Raw genomic sequence first — 22,789 nt, 5'->3', positions numbered from 1 at the left:
TAATAATTATTAGGGCCCAAGCCCTGAAAGGGCGAAGGCCCTATTGTTTTCCTTAGGATTATTATTATTATTATTATTATTATTATTATTATTATTATTTATACGACTATTCGGGCACTTTTGGGGCCCTTAACATGCTCAAAAACTCTTGAAACTTAGCACACGGGTCAGAACCCGCGGCCATCAGGGCCGGGCTGAAGATGGTACCCGGGCGTGGCAGGGGGACTAGACAGCGCCCCCTGGAACGGGGTCCGAAAACTTGGTCCATAAATCAAACACGCTTGCATGTAATAATATGAAACTCGGTGCACATATAGATCTCATCGTACATATATACCTCATACTATTACTTTTTACCCCAGCCCAACAGGAAGTCGGTTATTTAGGGTTGTTCATAAAACACTCGCAATGGAATTTGAAGTACTACTCCTAGAGAATTCAAACACACGGCACGAAACTCGGTCAGCATGAAGTCAAGGCATTGACGATGAAAGTTTGCGAGGGGATTTTTGATATCTCGAACGGTTTGGCCATGGCGAGGAAACGAAATTATGGCGAGAAACGTGAAACAGGAAGTGTGTTATAACTTCAGCATACATTAACTGATCTTGATGAAACTTCAGCAGTGTGTTCGCTGTAAGAGGACGATCACATGGATGTGACTATTGTGAGTCAAAGTTATAGCGCCACCAACTGGTAGCAGGAAGTGTGTCACTTTCAAAATGCTTTGATCTCACCCTTTTATTTTTACCCGATGTGCTTCAAACTTAATCTGTATAATATAAATACATAGCAGATGAAGACCTGTGAATGGATTCTTGATATCTTTGATACTGTTGCCGTGGCAACGCATCAAACTTTAAAATTCTTTTTTTAATGATTTTGAGACTCTTAGCGGCTTTTGGGGCCCTTAACGGGTTTGAAAACTCTTGAAACTTTGCACACAGGTCAGATCCCACAGCCATCAGAGCCGGGCTGAAGCTGGTACCTGGGTGTGGCAGGGGGGCTAGACGGCGCCCCCTGGAACGGGGTCCGAACACTTGGTCCATAAATCAAACACGCTTGCATGTAATAATATGAAACTCGGTACACATGTTGATCTCATCGTTTCATCTATACCTCACGCTCTTACTTTTTACCCCAGCCAAACAGGAAGTCGGCTATTGAGGTTTGTTTGTAAAACGCTCGCAATGGAATGTGCAATACTCCTCCTAGAGAATTCAAACACACGGCACGAAACTCGGTCAGCATGAAGTCAAGGCATTGAGGATGAAAGTTTGCGAGGGGATTTTTGATATCTCGAACGGTTTGGCCGTGGCGAGGAAACAAAATTATGGCAAGAAACGTAAAACAGGAAGTGTGTTATAACTTCAGCATACATTAACTGATCTTGATGAAACTTCAGCAGTGTGTTCACTGTAAGAGGCTGATTACATGGATGTGACTATTGTGAGTCAAAGTTATAGCGCCACCAACTGGCAGCAGGAAGTGTGTCACTTTCAAAATGCTTTGATATCACCCTCTTATTTTTAACCGATTTGCTTCAAACTTCATCTGTATAATGTAAAAATACAGCAGATGTAGACCTGTGAATGGATTCTTGATATCTTTGATACTGTTGCTGTGGCAACAAATCAAACTAACATTCTTTTTTGATACTTTTGGGACTCTTAGCATGCTTGAAATTGCTTGAAACAGATAGATACAGATAGCTCGACAGATACATCACATTTATTAGCCAGTAGGCATGTGCAACTTTGGCAAAAGATTAAAGTAATGTCAAAAAAGTAAACACTAAAAGCCTCATATCTTCTAAAAATGTAATTATACATCATTTGTTTCTAAATTAAATTATACAAATATTATAACTTCCCCAATTTTTCCTTTTTTTCATTTAAGAATTATGTTTACGTTCAAAAACAGCCAGAATTGTTGTAAAATTCATAAAAAAATAATAATTTGAGTCATACGTAGTGCTATACTGCCCTCTTGTGTTCAATATCAGTTAGGCCTATTGTGTATATTCCCACCGGTTAATCAACGTGTGACTCCGCTGGGACTCGGGAACTTTTAAATCGCTTACTTAAAACCGAAAGTCAAAATACAGATATCCGCACAAGACATTAATGTTGTGGAGTAGAGCAAGCATTTTAAATAAATTCCTATTAAGTAGGATTGAACTAAACAGAATGAACGTTCACTCTGTTCTGCTGGTTCCTCGCTGTTGGCGCCCACAGTTATGAATGCTTGTGCAGCCATGAGTTTTAGTTTAATTTTAAAATTAGCGCAATTTCGGGATTTGTATTATTTGAATTTATTTTTAAAAAACACAATGTTGAGTTTTATTGTAACACTGTTTAATCGCGCCCACGGTTATATTTTGTATATTATATATAATTATAATGTATTTCTGTATAAAATAATACTACAATAAAAAACACATTTGTGACCGACCTGATCCAGCAAAATTAGTCACAGTGACCCAAATTTAAAAATTGAGATTTTGATATTAATGGAAAGAGGACACTGTAAGCTTTCAAATGATACCTTGGTCATACCTTGAATGGTTGTAAAGATATACAGATTTGAATTCTGGTCGTCTGCCCTTTTTTTCCAATTGAAAACCTAAGAAAATCGCTTTTAAAGTTTTTTTGCCCGTTTTTTTTTTTTTTTTTTTTTGATATCTTTCAAAATCCATAGCATTTTAAGGGATAAACTATTTATTTTATATAGCTTAATTTGACCAAATAGATTAACATATATAAATGCAATTTAACGAGGCTGAAACTCAACTTATTTTAATTTTTTTTGAAATAAATAATTAAAAAGTCACTTTTACAAAAATGTTCTAAAATCAGAAAGATTGAAGAGGAGTCAGAGAGAAATTCAGTTTTCATACGGATTAGCCCACATAAGCAGAGAGCAGTCTGTTTTCTTTCATTTTGAATGGTTGTGTTTAAAAGTAGACATTTCAATATATATGTCTGTGAGGATACCTTATACGCTGACTTTCGGTTCATGAGACAAGCTTCAGTTCACGTGCCGCGCGTCTCCGCGTCGTGATTAGGCCTAGCCTATTGTCTGCAATTTATTTCTTATTATTAAATCCTAGTAATTGGTTGATGAAACATTGATTTAAATTAAGATAATTATTTTAAAACGAAATTTACTTTAAAGAAAGGCTTTGTGCTTGCATGTTTAAGCTATGTGAAAGTTTTAGTGCTGCTTCCAGAGAACGGTCACGTTCGGATTGTTTTTCCTCATAAATGCGAACACGGAAAATAAAATAAAGATTTTATGTTCTGGAGAGAGTCAACCCTTCTTCATCCGGTGAGAATTACTTTTGGTTTGTGCAGTGTGGTTCACATAGGCCAATTTATTAAAATATTTAATTATCTGGGAATTGGATCTCCTCCATAATGCTGAAATTGCCCAATTTTAAAAAAATTAGTAATAATTTAAGTTTTGTGGTGTAAGTCTACGTATTTTATAATGTTAACTTCAAATAATACTAATAGTAATTTAAAGATGTTGTAGCTAGCATTGGGTCTGGACGGGAAGGATAACTTCGGGAGTTGAAGGGACGTGTCGGTGTCGTGATTCTGTCTTCTCACACCGCGACACAGGTTCGTGGATCTGAGTGTCGCGATCGTTACAGCCTTACATAGGCTATATTCTTCTTGCAGATAAATATACTCACGCAGTTTAGGTTAGAAGCCTCCAGTGAGTTCAACGTTTCAGGGGATACCCGGGAAATGCTCAGAGGTGACGAGGGGAGTTGAGAAGAGCAATGTTTATTTCAGCTAATTTAAAGCTTTGACAACTTTAATCGTTATTTAAATACCTTTACTCAATTATCTCGACTACGAAACCCTGTGAGATTATTTTTGAATGTCTGTTCTTTGAAATTAGCAAAAAAAAAATTTTTTTTTTTTTTGTTTTTGTTATTTCATGGTTTTTCCACATAATCGGCCCATATCTTAAAATGGAAGGTTGCAACTTCCGACTCATTTCGCCAGAGCGGGTCACATTTGATTTTTATTTTTTAAACAATGTAATGTGTAACCTAAAAATAAACAGATTATTTGATAAATGGTATATTTAAATCTGCATATTGTAGCCTAATATCTGCAGGGCAGCCTATAGTCTTAATAAATATGCTTCATTTTTCATTAGTAAATTTGATCAATAAATTCAATAATTTAGAATAATAAGGCACTATAGGGCTGTTACCCTAGGTAAGGCTGATCAAATTAAATCGGTTACACAATAATGTTACGAGATTGGTTTAACAGGAGTCAATTAAAAATCGCTGTAAAGAACGATACTTTTAAACATAACCCTAAATCACCATAAGGTGTCACCAGATGACCGTCTTAATGAACGAGTCATGGATTCAAAATGCTGAATCATTCAGTAATGAGAAAACACATTGCTTTGAGATGCGCGATGGGTCGCTGTGATCTTTGTTTAACTATTTTTTCTGCTGAAACAGAAAAAAGTCAATATTGCATCTAAAAAGTCAATATTGCATCTAAAATGTAAGTGACTTGACTTGTGTGTGTGACTATGTTTGTTGTAGTGATAAGAGTTGCACCCTTGTTAAAGTTTAAGGCCTTGTGTTTTTGGATATATATCTTTCTTTCTTTTTTTTCTTCTTTTTTTACAAAATATGCATATAACCCATATATTTTAGATTTATTATTTGCTTTAAATTAAATTGAGATTGTATTTTTGGTAATTGAACCTGAATGAATTTAAAAATGAATGTGCTATATTTCAGATCATATATTTGTTTTTCTTAAAATTTGAACTAACTTTATTTTCAGCTGAATTATACATATTTTATTTCTGTATGAATTAAAAACACATTTGATTTTTCTTTTTTAATCAATGTAGAATGTGTAACTGAAATATAAACAGATTAGGGCTCTGTTCGAGGACAAGTAACTAAAACCAATGCGACATGATGAATGTTTGTTTCCCAAACCATCTCAGAGTAACAGCTTACTTTTCTTTCTTACTATATTCTTTCTTACTATAAACTGTGCTGTAGAGCTTGCATCAGTCAAAGCAGGGTTACATTTTGCATGTCGTGCACAATAAACCTAAAGGCACCAGGGTGGCGGTGCCACCGGCTTCATATATATATGTATATATACAGTATATATATACAGTGTTGGGGAGTAGTTAACTACAAGTAGCGACGCTACTAACTTAACTACATTTTTCAGTAGCTTGCCAGTAGCTCAGTTGCTTTTTAAACAGTGTAGCTTTTCCAGTAGCTAACTACTTTTTGCAGCAAGTAGCAGAGTAGCGCGAGCAAAAGCTACATTGCGTTTGTCGAGCCTGCGCGAATCAGTGCGATGCAAGGATATTCTTCTTCTCGTTAGATTACAAACTCATTTTTTTGCCATTACCGCCACCTGTTGTTTAATCATGCGTCTTGCGGCTAACGCTTCACTGACCTAAAGAAGTGGGTTGACAGTCAGTGACGCACCCATATTATGATTATCCATGATTGAGCAAGAGGTGACGAGAGATTTGGATGATGGAGAAACAAATAACATTAATTACCCATGGTCTTATTTGTCCAAGTTCAATCGGTATTTTTGAGAAAATGTTCTAAATGCAATTTATGTTGAATTTTGTTCTTGCAATGTTTTAAGCTATTTGTTGCAATTTTGCACTTTTGACAAACAGTCTGAGATATTTGAGTGTTGTGTGTAATAAAACAATACTTTATGAAATCATAATTGTATTGCATTGTTTTAAACACTAAATATTTTAATTAAAACATTCATCAGACACTTATTCAGTTATTTATAATATATAATTTATAGCATGTTATAATAGTAATATGTAATATAATAGTTATAATATGTTGTTCAAAAAGCAAAAGTAGTTTCAATGTAGCTAGCTACTTTTTGATAGTAAATTGTAGTGTAGCTAGCTACTTTTCCAAAAGGGTAACTTGACTGTAGTTTAACTACTTTAACTTACAAGTAGCTTGTAGCTTGTCAAACTACAGTTTCAGAGTAGCTTCCCCAACACTGTACATATATATATATATATATATATATATATATATATATATATATATATATATATATATATATATATATATAGCTGTGATCCGCGATGAAGGGCCAAAGCCAGTGGCATGGCCACCCTGGTGCTTTTAGGTAACTAAGGAACCGGGGTTGCGGTGCCACCGGCTTGGGCCCTTCATCGCTGCTCGCAGCTATATTTATTATTATTATTTTAAATGTAGTTAAAAATGCTTTGTTGTAAGGATGCCATTTGGAATTATTTATTAAAAAACTTAATGCATTTATGTAAAAAGTCCCTAATAGAAAATATTAAATCAAAACTGAATGAGTAATTCTATCTTTGGTAAACCAGATTTATTTATTTGTTCATCTGACACCTAAAATCAATGCTACAAACAAAAGTGATCTGTTGTTATTGATTTTTATTTTTAGCCACTATTAAATTGCACTTATATTGAGTTGAATGTCAACTTTTTTGCCATCTAGTTTAAGTTTGGTCCTTGATGGCTTAAATCACAGTTGTTTTGTGTTCATCTATGTGCTTGTCTTGTCTGTTGTGTCCAGGTCAGGTCTGTTAATGAATCATTGCAGAGGTTTTTATTAGACTAAGCTGACAGAGATAAAGTCTGCATTCATGTTGGGTATTTCAGCATTAAATTCAGCTGTCAATAAGATGAAGGACATCTTTAGAAACCTTTTCTGCTCTCTGTCATACTGACGCATCAATTGATCATTATTTTAAAATGTCTTTGTAAGCATACAAATATTTCACCCACTCTCTGGCTGGTACATCTTTTTAAGGTTTTGGGATCTTGGATTCATCACTGTCATTTAAAAATCTCTACTCTTTTGCTGTCTTTATCTATCTAAGGTATCCACCATTTTTTGATGATAATCCTTTTGGCATCTACCAGAAGATTCTTGCCGGAAAGCTGGAGTTTCCACGGCATCTGGATTTCTATGTAAAGTGAGTTTGATAAAGAAAACACAACCCAAAAAAAATGACACATGCCATTTTTATTGCATACATAAAACACAACGTCTAGTGAAATCATGTCAGCATAAACAAGAAATATCTTATCTCAGTTTATTTATTTATTTTTTGGTTACTAAAACTTACAACCAATTTTCATATAGTGAAATTAAGCTGAAAATAAAAAAATATATTCAAAATATATAACATTTTTAGATGAAAAAAAAAGTATAATAATATTAAATAATAATTGTCAGGTGTGGTGGTGGTGAAAGGAGCAAGGACTCAGGTGCAGAGATAATGGGTCTTTTAATGATAAAAACAAGACAAAAATGCAAACAAAACTACCCCGTAGGGGAAAAGACTTGATGACTTGACTTGATTTAACTTGACACGAGCAGAAACACCAGGTACATACGACAACGAAACAGCACAGGACTGCAGACACAAGGAGAATAAATAGGGAGAACAAACAAAGAAGGTAACAAGGGAGGACAGGTGGGGCAAATAATCAATCAGGTAACAAGGGAGGACTGGAGGGGCAAATGAAACAGGTAACAAGATGGGAGGGCCTAGACAATAAACAGGAGAGCACATGGCACAAGGAAACATAACATGAAAAGCCATGTGCTCACACAAAACGAGGCATGAACACGCAGCTATTGAAAATGCTCATAAGCCACGTGTTCACACAAAACATGACAAAAGCACACAGCTAGTGAAAACACAAGCTGCGTGCAGCACAAGACAATAACTACATGAAAAAAGGCACAGACAAGACAAAACAGGAATGTCAGGGCTCTGTCACAAAACCAAGAAATAGACTAGACAAAGATCTAAGGTGTGTTCGACATCGGCTGCGGCTGGATGCAACCGATCGGCGAGAATAGCCGCGTGCAGGCGGGGAGGAGCTGCAAACGGAGACGTGAAGTCGGACAATTTCTGGTTCCCGTAGTGACGGCTCACGTGGTGTTTGCATGCTTATACCACAGCTGAAGTTAAATAAATGCAACATTTGCCAAATAAACAGATATTTCAGACACATTTTCATTCAATACTTTACTGCTTCATACAGCATCTGTTTGAACTAGAATAAAGTTCAAAATAAGCCTATAATCAATGACGTGGAATCAACGTTTTTTAATCAGTTTTATTTTGATAAACATGATAAACATGACACAATATAACATCGCGACTACATGAAAAGACTGTTAACTGTTATAGAAAACTGATTTGTGAGCTTTAGTGGAAATAAATGTGCGAGAATAAACACGAAACGCACGTGATCGTTGTCATGCGGTGAATCCGGCGAATCGTGGAACAGCTGTGACATCATCAGAGCTCGTGCAGCCGCTCTTGAGAAGCTGCGCTGGCTGAGTCCTCCGGCTACTCTCGTATCACTCTCGCGGTACTTTGATGGCATATGTCACAGTCACGTGGAGTCAGCGCTGCATCAAGTCGGACAAAATTTCTAACCGGCATGCACTGTTTCAAGTCAGCCGACGATCGGTCTGCGCAGAGCTGCATGAAGTCGAACAAGCCTAATGTCTAGTCAAGTGAGTTCAAAGATCACTTGTGACGGCAAGGCAAATATTATGAGTGAGATGATATAAGCAGCGCGAGCGCGACCGACCAGATCTGCCTCGCGCATGCGCCAAGTATGCGCATGGTCATTGCGACTCCCCACCCTGCCTTCATGTTGCCCACTAACTGCACTATGAATACTTCGACCTCGTCTAACACACCCAGTGATAATAGACAAAGTCTCCACCACAATACTGTTGCCACGATTGCAGAGAGGCTCTGATAAAATGGCTCACTCTCACACTAGCTCCGCTTTTGATCGCACTGATTCAATGCGCTCTAACTCGAACATGTTGTATAGAAACATGATGTTTTTTTGAGTCTGAGATGAAGTTTGACATGTCTGCCATCCAGTGGAGGGGAGGTTGAACGAAATTTGACACCCAATTTGACAAAGTCGGCCGTTTCATTCAGTGCTGCATCTTGTCGAGTAAACTCGACCGTGACGCCTTGAGGGTTAAAATGCAACAATAGTTTTTTCTATTCAGTGATAACATGCTCTTTCTTTCTAGCAAAGGGTCCTTGATATGATAAAGGTTGAAGACCCATGTTTTAGGCTACGTTCACACTGCAGGCTTAAACAACCCAATTCCGATTTTTTTTTTTTTTTTTTTTTTTTTTTTGCCCCAATGCGACCTGTGTCTGATCTTTTCAAATCTGATCTGATCATGACAGTCTGACCCCATTTACACCTGGTATTAAAATGCGATCTGTATCCAGATAAGTTATCCGGATAATAAAAAACGCATGTTAATGCAAGGTGTAAATGCGTTGTGATCGGATCGCGATCGGATCTGCCTGACCACATCTGGAGGTAGTCTGGCTCGCACTGTGACCGGATCTTTACTAGGTGTAAACGCAATCTGGTTGTTGAACCACATATGTATATTTTACTCCTCCCAAAAAGGCAAAAAATAAACGAGTGAGCTTGTTATATAGGCTATATGTCATGTTATAGTCAGATATGACGGCGCTACTGCGACACGCATCACCCATCACCGCAGATGAGCAGCTGAGCGTCTATTCATCGAGCCAACGTGCAAACATCGCAAATAAAAGTGAAAGTAAGTCACAGACGCTTAACACACAATCATCTTCAAGTAAATAAACGAAATGATCTTACCAGCGCTGTTGCCACTCTTTTATTGATGTCTTTGATTTGGAAATTAGCTGATGATCAACGAAATGCAGCTCAAATCTGTTGCTTTTGGTGGCGTGCAATCCATTAAATCTGCATACGCGGGAGTTTAAGATCGGATTTAAATCCGTTTTGCCAAAACACATTTATGTGGCCAGGTGTAAATGGAATCGGTACTTATTATCTGGATAACTGTTCGCATTTTAATACCAGGTGTAAATGGGGTCTCTGAACGACACATATCCGATCTTTTCAAATGCGACCCAGGCCACTTGGGTATGTGGTCCAAATCCGATCTTTTGAAAAAAATGCGACTTCAATCTGAGCGGCCAGGTCACATGTCTCCAACCTGCACGTCATTGATATACAAATGTCATAATTCTGCGTTGAAGTAGGTAGGAATTGTAATTGTGCTGGCTCTGTTGTTATTAAAATAACTTTAATATTGCTAAACAAGCACCTCTGTAGACATCCATGTTGGGGCGGCAGTGGCTCAGTTGTTCATGTAGTTTGTCTACAAACCAGAGGGCTAGTGGTTCAATCCCCGGTTCCACCTGACCAACTGTCGAGGTGTCCGTGAGCAAGACACCTAACCCCAGCTGCTCCCGACGAGCTGGATGGCGCCTTGCATGGCTGACACCGCCATCAGGGTATGAATGAGTGAGTGAATGGGTGAATGTGAGGCAAATGTAAAGTGCTTTGGAAGCGCTATATAAATGCAGTCCATTTACCATTTACTTCCACAAACAAGTGACGTCGTGGACCGTTGAGTACTCTTCTGCGCATGCTGGTCACTTCTGGGTCATTTCACGTTCACACAGGAGATCACAAAAGGTTGCATTTAATTGGAAATGTGAACGGCCTTGCAAAAAATCCAATTTTTTCAAAAAATCGGGCTTGAGCATTAAGCATTAAGCCCCTGCAGTGAGAATGCAGCCTTAGGGCCGGTTCACATATCGCGTCTTTTGCGCGCTCAAGTTCGTTATTTCAAATGTAGGCGCACGGTATGCGCGCTCATAATGGAAGCGGTGCGACGCGCTCGTTTTGTCCATGCGCGTCCGCGCCGCGTCGAGATAAAAACATCTCAACTTTTCAGAATACCGCAAGTGCACCATATGCACACAATAGGTCATGTGACAAGAACCAACTGAAGCGCAACCGCCCTGGCGCTTTGCAAAATGGACAATGCGGCGCGCCCAGCGTTTTCTACGCGTTTTAGGCGCTATATGTGAATCCGGCCTTAGACAGTTCATAGTTCAAAGAGAGATGCTCTCATAAGCCAGGTTTCCATCCAAGGGTTTTTTTGCGAAAAAAGGTTTTGCGCATCAAAATGTTTACCGATATAGCTGATTGAAACACCAATTATCGATTTTTTTTTGCAAATGTCGACACAATCCTTTTCCGTTTAACTTTAGCGCATAAATGTTATGGTCGATATTTTAAATGTCGCGAAAAACGAGTTTGGAAACACTTTTTGTCGAGAAAAAGGGCTTTCACCCAAAAAAATGTGGTGTCACGTGATAATTTCCTCACGCGCAAGGTGCAGTCGTCGTCACAACAAACACTATGGCGGACTCGGAGCGGTTTTCGTGGACAGATGAGGAGACTCGTTATTTTCTCCATTTAATGGAAGAAAATGATATAACATGTATTTTTGACGGGAAACGACAGAGAAATCTAACCCCGAAAGTTTCGCCTACCACTCTATACTCGGCGCAGGTTGCCAGCTTGTAGAGGGCAATGGCAATCCGCTTTCGTGTTGGAACCGGTGGTCGGTGGCAACCTGGGGTAGGCGCAACATCAGGACCAATGAATCCACACAGCATCTCAAACGTCGGCCGTGTCATTCTAAAATGTTGCACCCAGAGACTTTCTGTAAAGTGTCTCTCCACAACTTCCTCCCAGAACGCCTTATTGCGTGGTCTCTCCCAGACGCTTGGGCTTCGTCGCATAATAAGGGTAGTTTTCGAGCCCTATCAGATGAGCAACTGCTTCATTCTGCCGTCGTCTTCTGATATTTCGGACACTTGCAATTATTTGTGTAACTGTTAATTGAAATGACAGTAAGTTGGCAAATTTCAATTAACTGCCTGAATAGCCTACTCTCTCGATTTTCTTGTTTGTTTGTTTCGGTGTTGAGGGTGTGCTGACTGGAACCTCAAAAGGTATAATTTGCGATAAAAAATAAATAAATAAAAAAAAATGTTTATGGAAACGGCTGAAGTCACTTTTTTTTTTGCGATAGACCAAAACATATGCGACAAATCGCTTTCGTCATTCGTGACGTCATCACGCACACAATCTTATCGGTAAAAGGTCAATTGAATGGAAACAGTCAGAAGACGGCAAATTTCGTATTGTTTTTTTTCCGCATATTCACTTTGTCGATAACATAACAGCGCAAAAAGTGGATGGAAACGAGGCTACAGATACACATGAACCCATCTAAGCACTCTGGCAGCTGCAGGAGTGGAGGAATCCTCTAGATTACAGACAGACGGGTCTGTTTACTCCACTACTCAGGGTGCTTTTGAACTGAAGGAGCTCAGGATTCAGCAAACAAGCTGCCGTTTGATCTTGATGTTCAAAAAATACAAAATGAATCCTTAATTATATAGAACAATATCCTCTCTTAGTTGTATCATCTAAGAAGTCATTGCAGCTGTACAAACATGTACACAAAATGACATCACAGCTCCATTTCCTAATATGACTTGACTTTTGTCAACTAACTGTTGGGGCTAAATGCAGTTTATTCCTTCAAACGGTCTGCACTCCAGAGACAAAGACAGCTTAAGAAAGCTCTCGGAAATGGAGACAGACAGTCACTTCAAGCAAAGGAAATCCGTGTTTCCTTAACTGACATGTTTACTCTAGCTACAATTGTGAAAGTAGCCGAACGACGTGTCCTGTCACTAGAGGTTTAACAAGCTTGATAAGATAGTATCGTGAAGTCAAACACACATGATCATTGGAGAATGAATAACATCTGCCAGGGAGGCTTGAGTGAATGGTAAGGTCATCTGTTGCATGATCGCTCCAGGCGTCTCTCGTGTTAGGTTGAGTGAGAATATCAGCGTCACAGCAGTCAACATGCTAATGCGCTCATCCTCACAGCTTGGAGCGTGTTGGATCAGAGATACAGATTATTTTTGTCAAAGTGCAACGATTTTTATGTTTGAAGAAATTGGTTTTATGTTCATAAGCTTTAGGAAGCTTTTGCACATTGAATAATCTCTATATGATGGTGCTTCTCAAACTTTTCAGGCACTTGTCAAAAATAAATGGGCATATTTGTACAATATGTATTGTACAAAGCAGGCCACTCTTGTGTAGGGACACACGCAAGAATTCGATATTTTGCTTTTTGTACATTTAGCGATATATAGTTTTAGGGTGGATATTAAATATTTCCACATGTTGTAATAGAATATATAGAGTTACATTTGCCATCATCTAGCATACAATTTAATTGTAGTATAGTGAAGATTTAAGAGTACAACAAACATTGCATTTATAATTATTTACATGTACATTTACTAGACACTTTTATCCAAAGTGACTTACAAATGAGTATGCAACAAATGATTCATCTTAAGCTGGTGATAAATACAAGAAGGGCTAGTAATACAAAGTTTCAGACATTGTTCAGAATAGTTCAAACTTTATTGTTACCTATTGAAAAGTGCCATAAACACACATTCCTAGATATGTTTTTTTTTTTTCAAGACTTGCTTTTATATAGTATTTGTATACTTTTATTTAGCAGATTTCAATACTGCATGATTATAATTCTATGTTGCCAAAATGTAGTATACAGATAATTTATTTTAGTTTTTTAATTTCATTTTCTTCTCGTTTTAGCTAAGTAGTACAATATTGGTATTTAATATTAGTCATTTATTGGTTATCATAACATTGCAATACTTAATAATTATTGTAATCAGCCAGAATTTCAATAATGCAGTCTTCCTAATCTTAGTTTATTCCTTGTACATCTTTACTTTTTATTCTCATCTTCTGTCTTTGTTTGACTAGGGACCTAATCAAGAAGTTTCTGGTGATTGACCGGGCAAGAAGGCTTGGAAACATGAAGGTAAGCATGTTACTTTCTATAAGCTATAGTGCTTGTCAAGTCATCTTCATTTATATACGACAATTCACCATGACGTCACTACAATAATAGACGTTTTTCCGGGGTGGCAAAAGCCGAAGCGTCCCTATGGCAACACTAGTAAATTGCTTGGAGAGAGACACACCGTCGGCAGTAGCCTAATCTACATTTCAACAGTTGATTCAAAAACAGACGTGGTGGAAATTCAGACATAGTTAGCAACATGATCATTAGAGCTTAGATTCTTTGATCTAGAGACGTGCACTCTCAACGCACAAGACCGCGGCGCGGGACTAGATCTGATGGACGAGTGCGAGCGGTAATGCATTCACTCTGTGTGTGCAGATTGCGGGAGAATAAAACGATTCGCGGGACTCCCGCAAACTAGAAATATCTATGAATAAAACAAATAAAAACTAATACATTTGTATTCATCTGTTGCAGAAAAGCAACAAAAACAACTAAAACAAAATAGAAATGATTAACATGGCAGAGTTTCTTTTTTTAACATGACTGCAGCGATGAGCGATGTAGCCAATCACAGACATATGTGTTGATTTATTGAACGCAATGGCCAATTAGAAGCATTTACGATGAAGAAGCATTTACTCCTCACCGGTCAAAAGAAAGTAACTTAGTTAATTTCTATTACTTTCTATGTCAGGCTAAGTTAGTTGAGAACGTCAGTTATATAACGACCCACGTATTAAAAATTGTTGGGTGTAAATCAGGTTTAGGCTCATAATTAGAATACGACATGCACCTTTGACAACGACATGACGTCCGCTCGCTTTAACCTCCTCACACACAGGTTCCGCTGGATAGATTTACTTTTTTCTGAAGGAAATCGATAAAAAACCTACACCTTTTGCTGTATATCTGGTGGCGCAACCCCAAACACAACACGTTTTTGCCATGGTTTCGACTTTGATCAACAACAATGATTTTATCTATGTAACTGTTCAGTTGCCGGCTGGATCTCTTCAGTTAGTCAATAGAAGCCGCTCGCGTTCTGCCAGCCGGAAGTATCGAGGTGCCTATTGTTTACAAACATTCTGAAATGCCCTATAGCACTTTTAACAATGTGGATTATTTTGTAGATTACAAAATACAATGTCGAATATCTTTGAGAACATAATTAATTTGATCCACTCTTCTTTCTGTCCATATGGACTCTTTATAGTACGTTCAAGGCCAGGTTGAGAATCCATGAATCATCCAACATTAAACTTTTTCTAGGCCAATTTTGCATCTTAAGCAAATAATAAGACCTTGATTGAGTCCTGCGAGATTTTTCTCCCAAAGGCCTCAGTTGGCCACATGTTTCCATTTATGATAAGGAGGCTGCCTATCTGCCTAGAGGGGATGAGATGAGGCCCTGGAGAAACTCCCTGGACACTCACGGAGTGATTCTGACACCGGGAAACTCTCCCAACCCCCATCAGACGAAGTGGAAAGAACTGCAGACAGAGTCCTTGTGCAAAATGTTTCTGCATCTCCAGCTTGAGTAATTCAAACAGTTGTGGTTTAATGGCAGTTACTTTTCCAAATTGTCCTTTGAGAGGAAATAATTCAATAACTGGCGCCAGATGAGGTGGCAGCAGTGCACCAGGCCCGTCACGCATAATGTTATGCATATCGTGATGATGATGTCATGGGAAGTTTGTGAATGGTTGCGTCTGAGCATCATTTTCCAATTAGCAACAGTTAATGCTGTTATTATAATTCTATGCATGTGGAACGAGCTGCACTAAAATGTATATCTCTGTTTGTTTGTTGTTTTTTAGATGTAATAAATTGTGGTTTATTCAGATTTACTTTTTTTGTCAATGCATATTCAGAATAGGAGACAAAGATGGCAAAGTTTTGAAGAAATGTCACATTTCACAGTGTTGGGTGGACTTATCTTGATGTTTCAATTGTTAATTTAGCTTTTCTTTCTTTCTCTCTCTCTTTCTTTCTCTCACTCTATTCTCCTCTGACTCCTTATGAGAGTTTAATAGCCGGCAGCCCAATCACAGCTGTGTTTGCACTGTTTCCACAGCAAGGCTAGGTCGTGCTGGCAGCGCTCATTCACAAGTGCAGATATCTGTTATTCCACTTGAGTGGTCCCACTGTGCAACGAGTGGCCCAAATTCTGAGGTTTCTAGAAGACTTTGCATTGTTGCCCCACTTTTCTTTTCCTCTCTAAGAAACTAAAAAGACAACACAGTGGCTGAAAAGACTGTTCGGTATAAAATGGATTCAAATGAAGAGTAATGTTCAATGTCAGATCTAAAAGCGTTAAAAGATATATTATCCATTCTAGCACATTTAAAGGTTTTTATTCTTGTCACAGTTTTAACTGTGATGGTTTGTCTCGAAATGTAAGACTTGATTCTACTTTAATGTTCATTTAGTTCTAGTAATCCATCACATTATTGTGTATTATTTTTGTCTTCTTCCAGAATGGGGCTGATGATGTGAAAAAGCACAGATGGTTTAAGTCAGTAGACTGGGAGTCTGTGCCCTGTAGAAAACTCAAGGTAAGCACAACAGTTCTGTCATACAGAGTTTTAGGATATGCCCTGTTATTAAAGATTCATTTATTACCAATAATCATTTTTGTAAGATTTCCAGGTCATTGTTGGACACATAAGTGTCAACGCCTCTTTAAAAAGTAATTCTGTTTTACTATTTCACTTGCTGTTATTGTTAGAATTTCAAAGCCAGAATATTCCCTAAGGTTTACTGGACATATTGCATAGTTTCCCAGAAGGCCTTGCTAGCTAGATAATGGAAAGTACAGTGTACACTACCAATATTCAATTATACTTACCAAGGCTGCATATATTTGATCAAAAGTAAACTGTAATATTGTGAAATATTATTACTTTGAATGAATAAAACATGTATCGCAGCTGTGCGCATCCAAAAAATCTCAATAATCTTTGTCCTTTGTTACTATTGATATGAAACAAAGTCTCAATTTTCAAATTACGTCCATTTTCTTTAGAAATTCAAAAAACATAAATAGCGTTTTGGCGCTGTGGCATGAAAGAAAGAGAAACTCAAGAGAAACAGCAGCGCTGATCTCTCTTCCGGGTTAATAATACCAGTCACAGCGCGAAATAAACATGAACGAGCATCTGAAAGTGTGTTAAAAGATAGAGTACAACTTATCGAAATCCGTATCATGTCACATTGATTCGCTCAATCAGCGTTTCAACCGTGGAAAGACGTCAGTTAAACAGCTTGTAATCAATGTCATGTATCGTCATATTTACCTCAGAAAACCCACATAAACTCGTTAGTCAGCTAGAAAAAATAACTCTCGAGAGGAGCATTTTGCTAAATATATACACCATATTACATATGCATTATAATCTTAATGTTCTTCAATAATTAAAGCATATTTGAATAAATCTGGCAAGTTTTTATGACAGCCACCATTTAAATGTTAATATTTCATATAATCTTATTATAAAAATAAATAGAAGTGTAATTTAAGTGTTTGTATAGCTACAAAACAGTTAATTATTACCTTCATATTAGGCTAATGAAGCCTAGTAGGGTACAACTAGACTCCCATAGTTTACAGCATTCGTTAAGAGATTTGATTCCCTTGAGAAAATTTGCCATTTATTGGAACTGATATCCAAAATAATCAAAATCGAATCGAATCAGAATCGAAATCGAATCGAATTGCAAGCTTGTGAATCGAAATCGAATCGTGAAATTTGTGTCGATACCCAGCCCTACTTTTTAATAATAATTAATTAGTCCTGTTATGACAAAGCTGAATATTCAGCGGTCATTAATTCAGTCTTCAGTGTCATGTTTTTCATTCTAAGACCCAATTCCCATTTTTTTTCCCCTCTCCCATGTGGCAAAGATCATAAATGACCCACGAACGTGTAAACAGGAACAAAAATAACACATGGATTTTGATATTAGAAAAAAAATCTAATATGAATCGGATATGTGCGTTAAAGCAGACAGAATGGATATTCCCCTGTCAATGCGAGTCGTACGTAATTGAAAAAGTGACAGTGGCGAATGTCGTCGACTCAGGTAGACACCAACCGTAATCACATGACTCTTTTTCAGTTGGTTTAGGGTTCAGTGGGTTTATGAAAACCAAATGTTTTGATGTTCTGGTGCGGAAAGTAAAATATTTTATTATCATTTTGTCTGCGCCCATCAGCCTAAGCCGACCTTTCCGGGTCAGTGTGTCTACCTTGGGTTGTTTTGCAAGTGTATAGGATAAATGCAGATATCGGATATGGGTCACTTTAAAAAGAGGATGCAAGCTGGTTGTCAAAAAGAAAGAGTAATTATTATTATTGTCAATGTTGAAAAGGTTGTACTGCTTAATATGTTTGTGTAAACTGATACGTTGTATCAGTTTAATACATCCTTACTGATTAAAATGAGTTTTTTGTTGTTGTTGTTTTTAAGTAGTATCCCTGAATGTTTGAATGCTATATTTAGCTGTATCTGAAGCTTTGTTAATGAGTTTCTCTCTTTCCTTCCTGTGACAGCCACCCATAGTTCCAAAGGTATCTCATGAGGGTGACACGTCTAACTTTGACACCTATCCAGACGATGAGTGGAAGAAGGACACGCCTGTGCCAGCTAAGGATCTGGAAATTTTCAAGAACTTCTGAAATGATATTCTTTTTAATGACACAAACGACAGGACTTGGTGAATTGGAGCTAAAGGTTTAACCTAGCCATTCAGGGGACATTAAAAGGTCATAGTTGCATTATTATAGGTAAGTCTTCCCTGAAACAGAAGCAGAAATGGACTTCTTGTGATCATCATCATTATTGGCATCATAATTATCATCAAATGTATAAGGGGGAAACAGTTTATCACTTCAGCATCGACTAAGTGATGAATGACATCATTCTTCGCTGTCTGGGTCTTTTTATATAATGCAAAAATATCATTTGAATTAGCAATAATAACAAGGTTCTGTTCAAGGTCTCTTTTTCGGGATCTATTCTAGACAATGTCTTTGCTTACCTGATCATGTATGGTCATGCTTTTGTTATGACTATATATCTTGGAAAACTTGCTGAGTCAAAACTTTAAGCCTGACAAAAATCTTTTCTGGTTATCTAAACTTACTGTGTTGATCCTTTCCTCCTACATGGTTTATCTATATATACGTTTCATAACATAAGGCCTGTTTCACAGCGGACACTTGAGCAGGCACATAATCAAAGCAGCAGCAGCAGCATAACTTTACTCTCACAGCTTTTCAACTGCGAAAAACAAAACTGCCATACCAAAAAAAGTAAATAAACAGACAAATTTTGTGGTTACTATTATAAATATTTCCTTTAATAACGGCCATGCATTTTAAAATGGTAATCTTTTTTTTTATTCAATAAAATGATTATAAAAATGTATAGTCTGAAATGTAATTTACATGAGGTTGTGGGCCACATCCAAATAGTCATTAATCTACACAGAACTGCTTAAGTCTCTTGAATTCAGTCATATTTACTGAACAGAAAGTGCTGCTTGTGTCTATTTATTAATTTTTATTTTTTATGACAATAGGTGAATAGTTTGCCTCCGGTGTTCTATTTGAAAACTATAACCTGTTCATAATGAATCATGGAAGCCCATTTCCAACACATGAAAAATGCTTTGGTAAATCTTAATTTTGACATAGTAAGTCGTAACTATGAGAACTTATCATGTGTGTATAAAAACACTTCATAATGTTTTTTGTCATAGTTATGACTTGGTTATAATTGAGGTCAGGACCAGTCAAAATGAAGATACATTTCATTGGGGGGTCTCATTCATGAAACTGAGAGTGATATAAAAATGAGAGTGATTTGCGCGTAAAGAGACCTTCCCGAAAACTCTTCTCCTGATTCACAAATACTTCGTAAACATCAGATGTGATGGTGAAATGTGTGTTAGTGAATTCCAACCAGTCGTAAATGGGATGCGTGTGCACGTTCATTCTCCATTACCATAAATCCCGCCCATTATATCCGACAGACACCTATATATAGGCATATAATAACATGAATGCGAATGAAAAAGAAAGATTTCTCAGATGCAGAAATTGAAGTTTTATTATCAGAAGTTCATTCAAAACGCCACATTTTATTTTCAAGCGTACATAATGGCCTATCGAGCGTACATAATGGCCTGAGAAGAAAATGGTTCAACATTAAGCTTGACAGCAAAAAAAAAAACGAATTCGTTCACTTCGGAAAAATCGTATTCAAACTGGAGAAGTACCGCCATCGATCACAAGATCTGCTATTACTGGCTCTCATAATATAAAAGTAAAAAGAAAAACCGTATGTAATTACTATAATTTTTTATTTTTTTTTTCAAAACGCTGTTTAAATATGTACACGATTAAGGCTAATTAATGCAGCCTTATTAATGCGCACCATTTATGCGTGGCTGGGAGCAGGTGTAGATTTATTGCGTACCGACTAACATTTGGAAAATATTACGAACATTTTAATGAATCCGAAAGTTTAAGCCAGAACCACTTTACACACAAATTCTTTCTGATCGTGTTTCATGAATGAGACCCAATGACTTATAATTTTTTATTTCAATTTTGACTAAGAGGTTTAATTTGTACTTTTTATCCAATCATTTTGACTTGTCATTTGACTTAAGTCACGATTTATGTCATTTGATTTATCTCAATTTTGACTTTCTCATAATTATGTTTCATAATTAATTTCTACTTTGTCTGTTTTATGCTTATCACAGTATGATTTTTTTTTTTTTCTTAAGTGGTGGGGAAAAATGTGCTTGGGTCTGTGTGAACGGACCCAAGTATCCAAAGAGCTTTTGAACGCATTTCTGCCAGGATGTCATACTGAGAATAGCAGGTAAAATAGAGGTACAGTAGCACTTACCTAATCAAACATGACCTCACAAACCTGTAAGTAACTAATAAATCGGCATTAATGCTCGTATTATCAAATGCCTGTTCAAATACGTTGGCTGTTCTGCTTTATGATGTTTTATATGTGTTTACTAATTGTTTAAGTGCATAAACACTTAAAATTCTACTAGCCATGTGTTTTCTAAAGTTGCCTTGCATTTATATGGGGGTGAATTTAGCTAACACTGTTTACATTGCTTTGAAATGCTATTTAATACATGGTTGGCACATGGAAAGCCTTGCATAATGGGAAGAGAACTGAGTATGGTGAGAAATGCTTAAAAAATGTATCTACTGTGTGTATGTTTCAAACGGTTCTTTTTTTTTCTTGACTTCCCTAGTTTTTTTGTAATTGCTTTTGTTTGAAGCAGTTATCCATCATTGTAAAGTGTCTACTGAAAATCATTTCTTGAAATGGCTGTTCTTTTTAAATTGCAAATGCAATTCTATACTGAGGAACCTGGACTTTACAGCTGTTACCATCTTTTTGATTTGTTTGTTTGTATGTTGTTGTACCAAGTGTGGATCGTTTTTGCTGTATTCTCAATTTTTAGTGTTACTTTTTTTTACACATTTGAGAAAAGATTGTATTTTATATTATTTGCAACAGCAAAAACTAAAATGAAGTTCTATGAACTTAGAAATTGACACGTACCCAGCATAGGATTTTATACTGGTTTTTGATTACATTTTGTTTTTAGTTTCAGTACTTTCCTTTTTTTGCCTTCTAAACATTGATGGTGTATATGAGATGGTACAAGTGCAATGTTACCTTCAACCAAGCTGTTATGAAATTCTGCAAGTACTATAATCATGAAAATAAACCGAACGTTTCATTTGGGCAAAACAATTTGACTAACACACCTGGTAACACTTTGTTTCTTACTGCATAACTAATAAGTAATTACTGAAGAACTAATGGGTAATTATTTATTAACACTTAAGTCACTGCTGTTAGAAGTTGTGTTAATTAATCAGTGTGTAATAGATTTGCATGAATGTGTTAAGTATCAGTTAGTTAATCAATAACTAATTAATTCTGTCATACTTCCTGAAGAACTACTACTAATTATGGTTCAAGCAGGGACGTGCACAGGGGGGTTGCTCAGGTTGCCCGGGCAACTGCCCATATGCCCTTCTCGACTCAGGTTGCCCTTCCGAGGAAAAAAAATAATCGTACAATGGATGTAGAATTTCACGTAGGCCTAGACAAAAAAATAATATAAAAATCGCAAAGCCTCATTCACTTCCATTCGGGCACTGAAAGGGAAAGTCAAACTGTTTACGTGGCTGCAGTGCCGCACGCGACCATAGACTGCACGCGACCGGTGCGGTAAGGCACCGCAAATTACTCAGGCCGCGCCTCCATCTTGTGTCGCGCGCTAATTAATGTGTACGAAGTCCATGACAAAATGAAGCGAAACTATCCTTCTAGTCACGAAAAGAGGAAGAAGAAAAACATGAGAGTGAATTGCGGGAACAGCAGTCAGGTAAACTTGTGTTCTCTCCTCTCTAGTTTGATGTCAGCAAAGTTTGATGGTTTTTGGTCTTGCTATCTGGGCAGGCAGTGCATCTCTTGCATCACTTTTTGCCTGACAAAAGTGAGAGTAAAATACCATTATTTATTACGTTTTGTTTTTTATAAACGACAAAGTGCAACAACAGTGTTTGTTTACTACAGCTCGGAAAACATAACCGCGTCGCGTGTGTTGCGTTCATATGCGCGTGCACGAAATGAAACTCGCATTTTTCAAGCAGAAATGTGGAGACCAGAAATACTGTACAATACGTGAATGATGGCACTCCCAATCAAAGTACACATTATAAAGACACTGATTATCTAGTCTCAGTGTAGTTAAAAACTCTAAACAACTGCACTAATTATGCAAGATAGAAACCAATGTATTGGCAATTTGACATTGATTGACTATTGATTTATAGGCTATATTGAATTTAAAATGATGATTAGCTGGACATTCTGGTCAATATGAATGCAAATCCCTC

General features: G+C 37.2%; 1 protein-coding gene across 1 annotated transcript in view; it reads left to right on the top strand.

Annotated features, from left to right (window-relative positions):
• Positions 1–21,635, top strand: part of prkx (protein kinase X-linked) — a 66,662-nt gene extending 45,027 nt beyond the window's left edge. The window contains exons 5-8 of the mRNA XM_039649577.2: positions 6,925–7,020; positions 13,787–13,844; positions 16,310–16,387; positions 18,386–21,635. Of these exons, the coding sequence (XP_039505511.1) occupies positions 6,925–7,020; positions 13,787–13,844; positions 16,310–16,387; positions 18,386–18,511 (358 nt within the window). The 3' untranslated portion in view covers positions 18,512–21,635. The remainder of the gene's footprint in view (positions 1–6,924; positions 7,021–13,786; positions 13,845–16,309; positions 16,388–18,385) is intronic.
• The last annotated feature ends 1,154 nt before the right edge of the window (positions 21,636–22,789 follow it).

The sequence above is a fragment of the Pimephales promelas genome, chromosome 6 (genome assembly GCF_988280905.1).
Source record: "Pimephales promelas chromosome 6, fPimPro1.hap1.1, whole genome shotgun sequence".
In the NCBI taxonomy this organism is placed as follows: Eukaryota; Metazoa; Chordata; class Actinopteri; order Cypriniformes; family Leuciscidae; genus Pimephales; species Pimephales promelas.
Note: the sequence above shows the minus strand (reverse complement) of the source record. Positions and strands in the feature narration are given on the sequence as shown.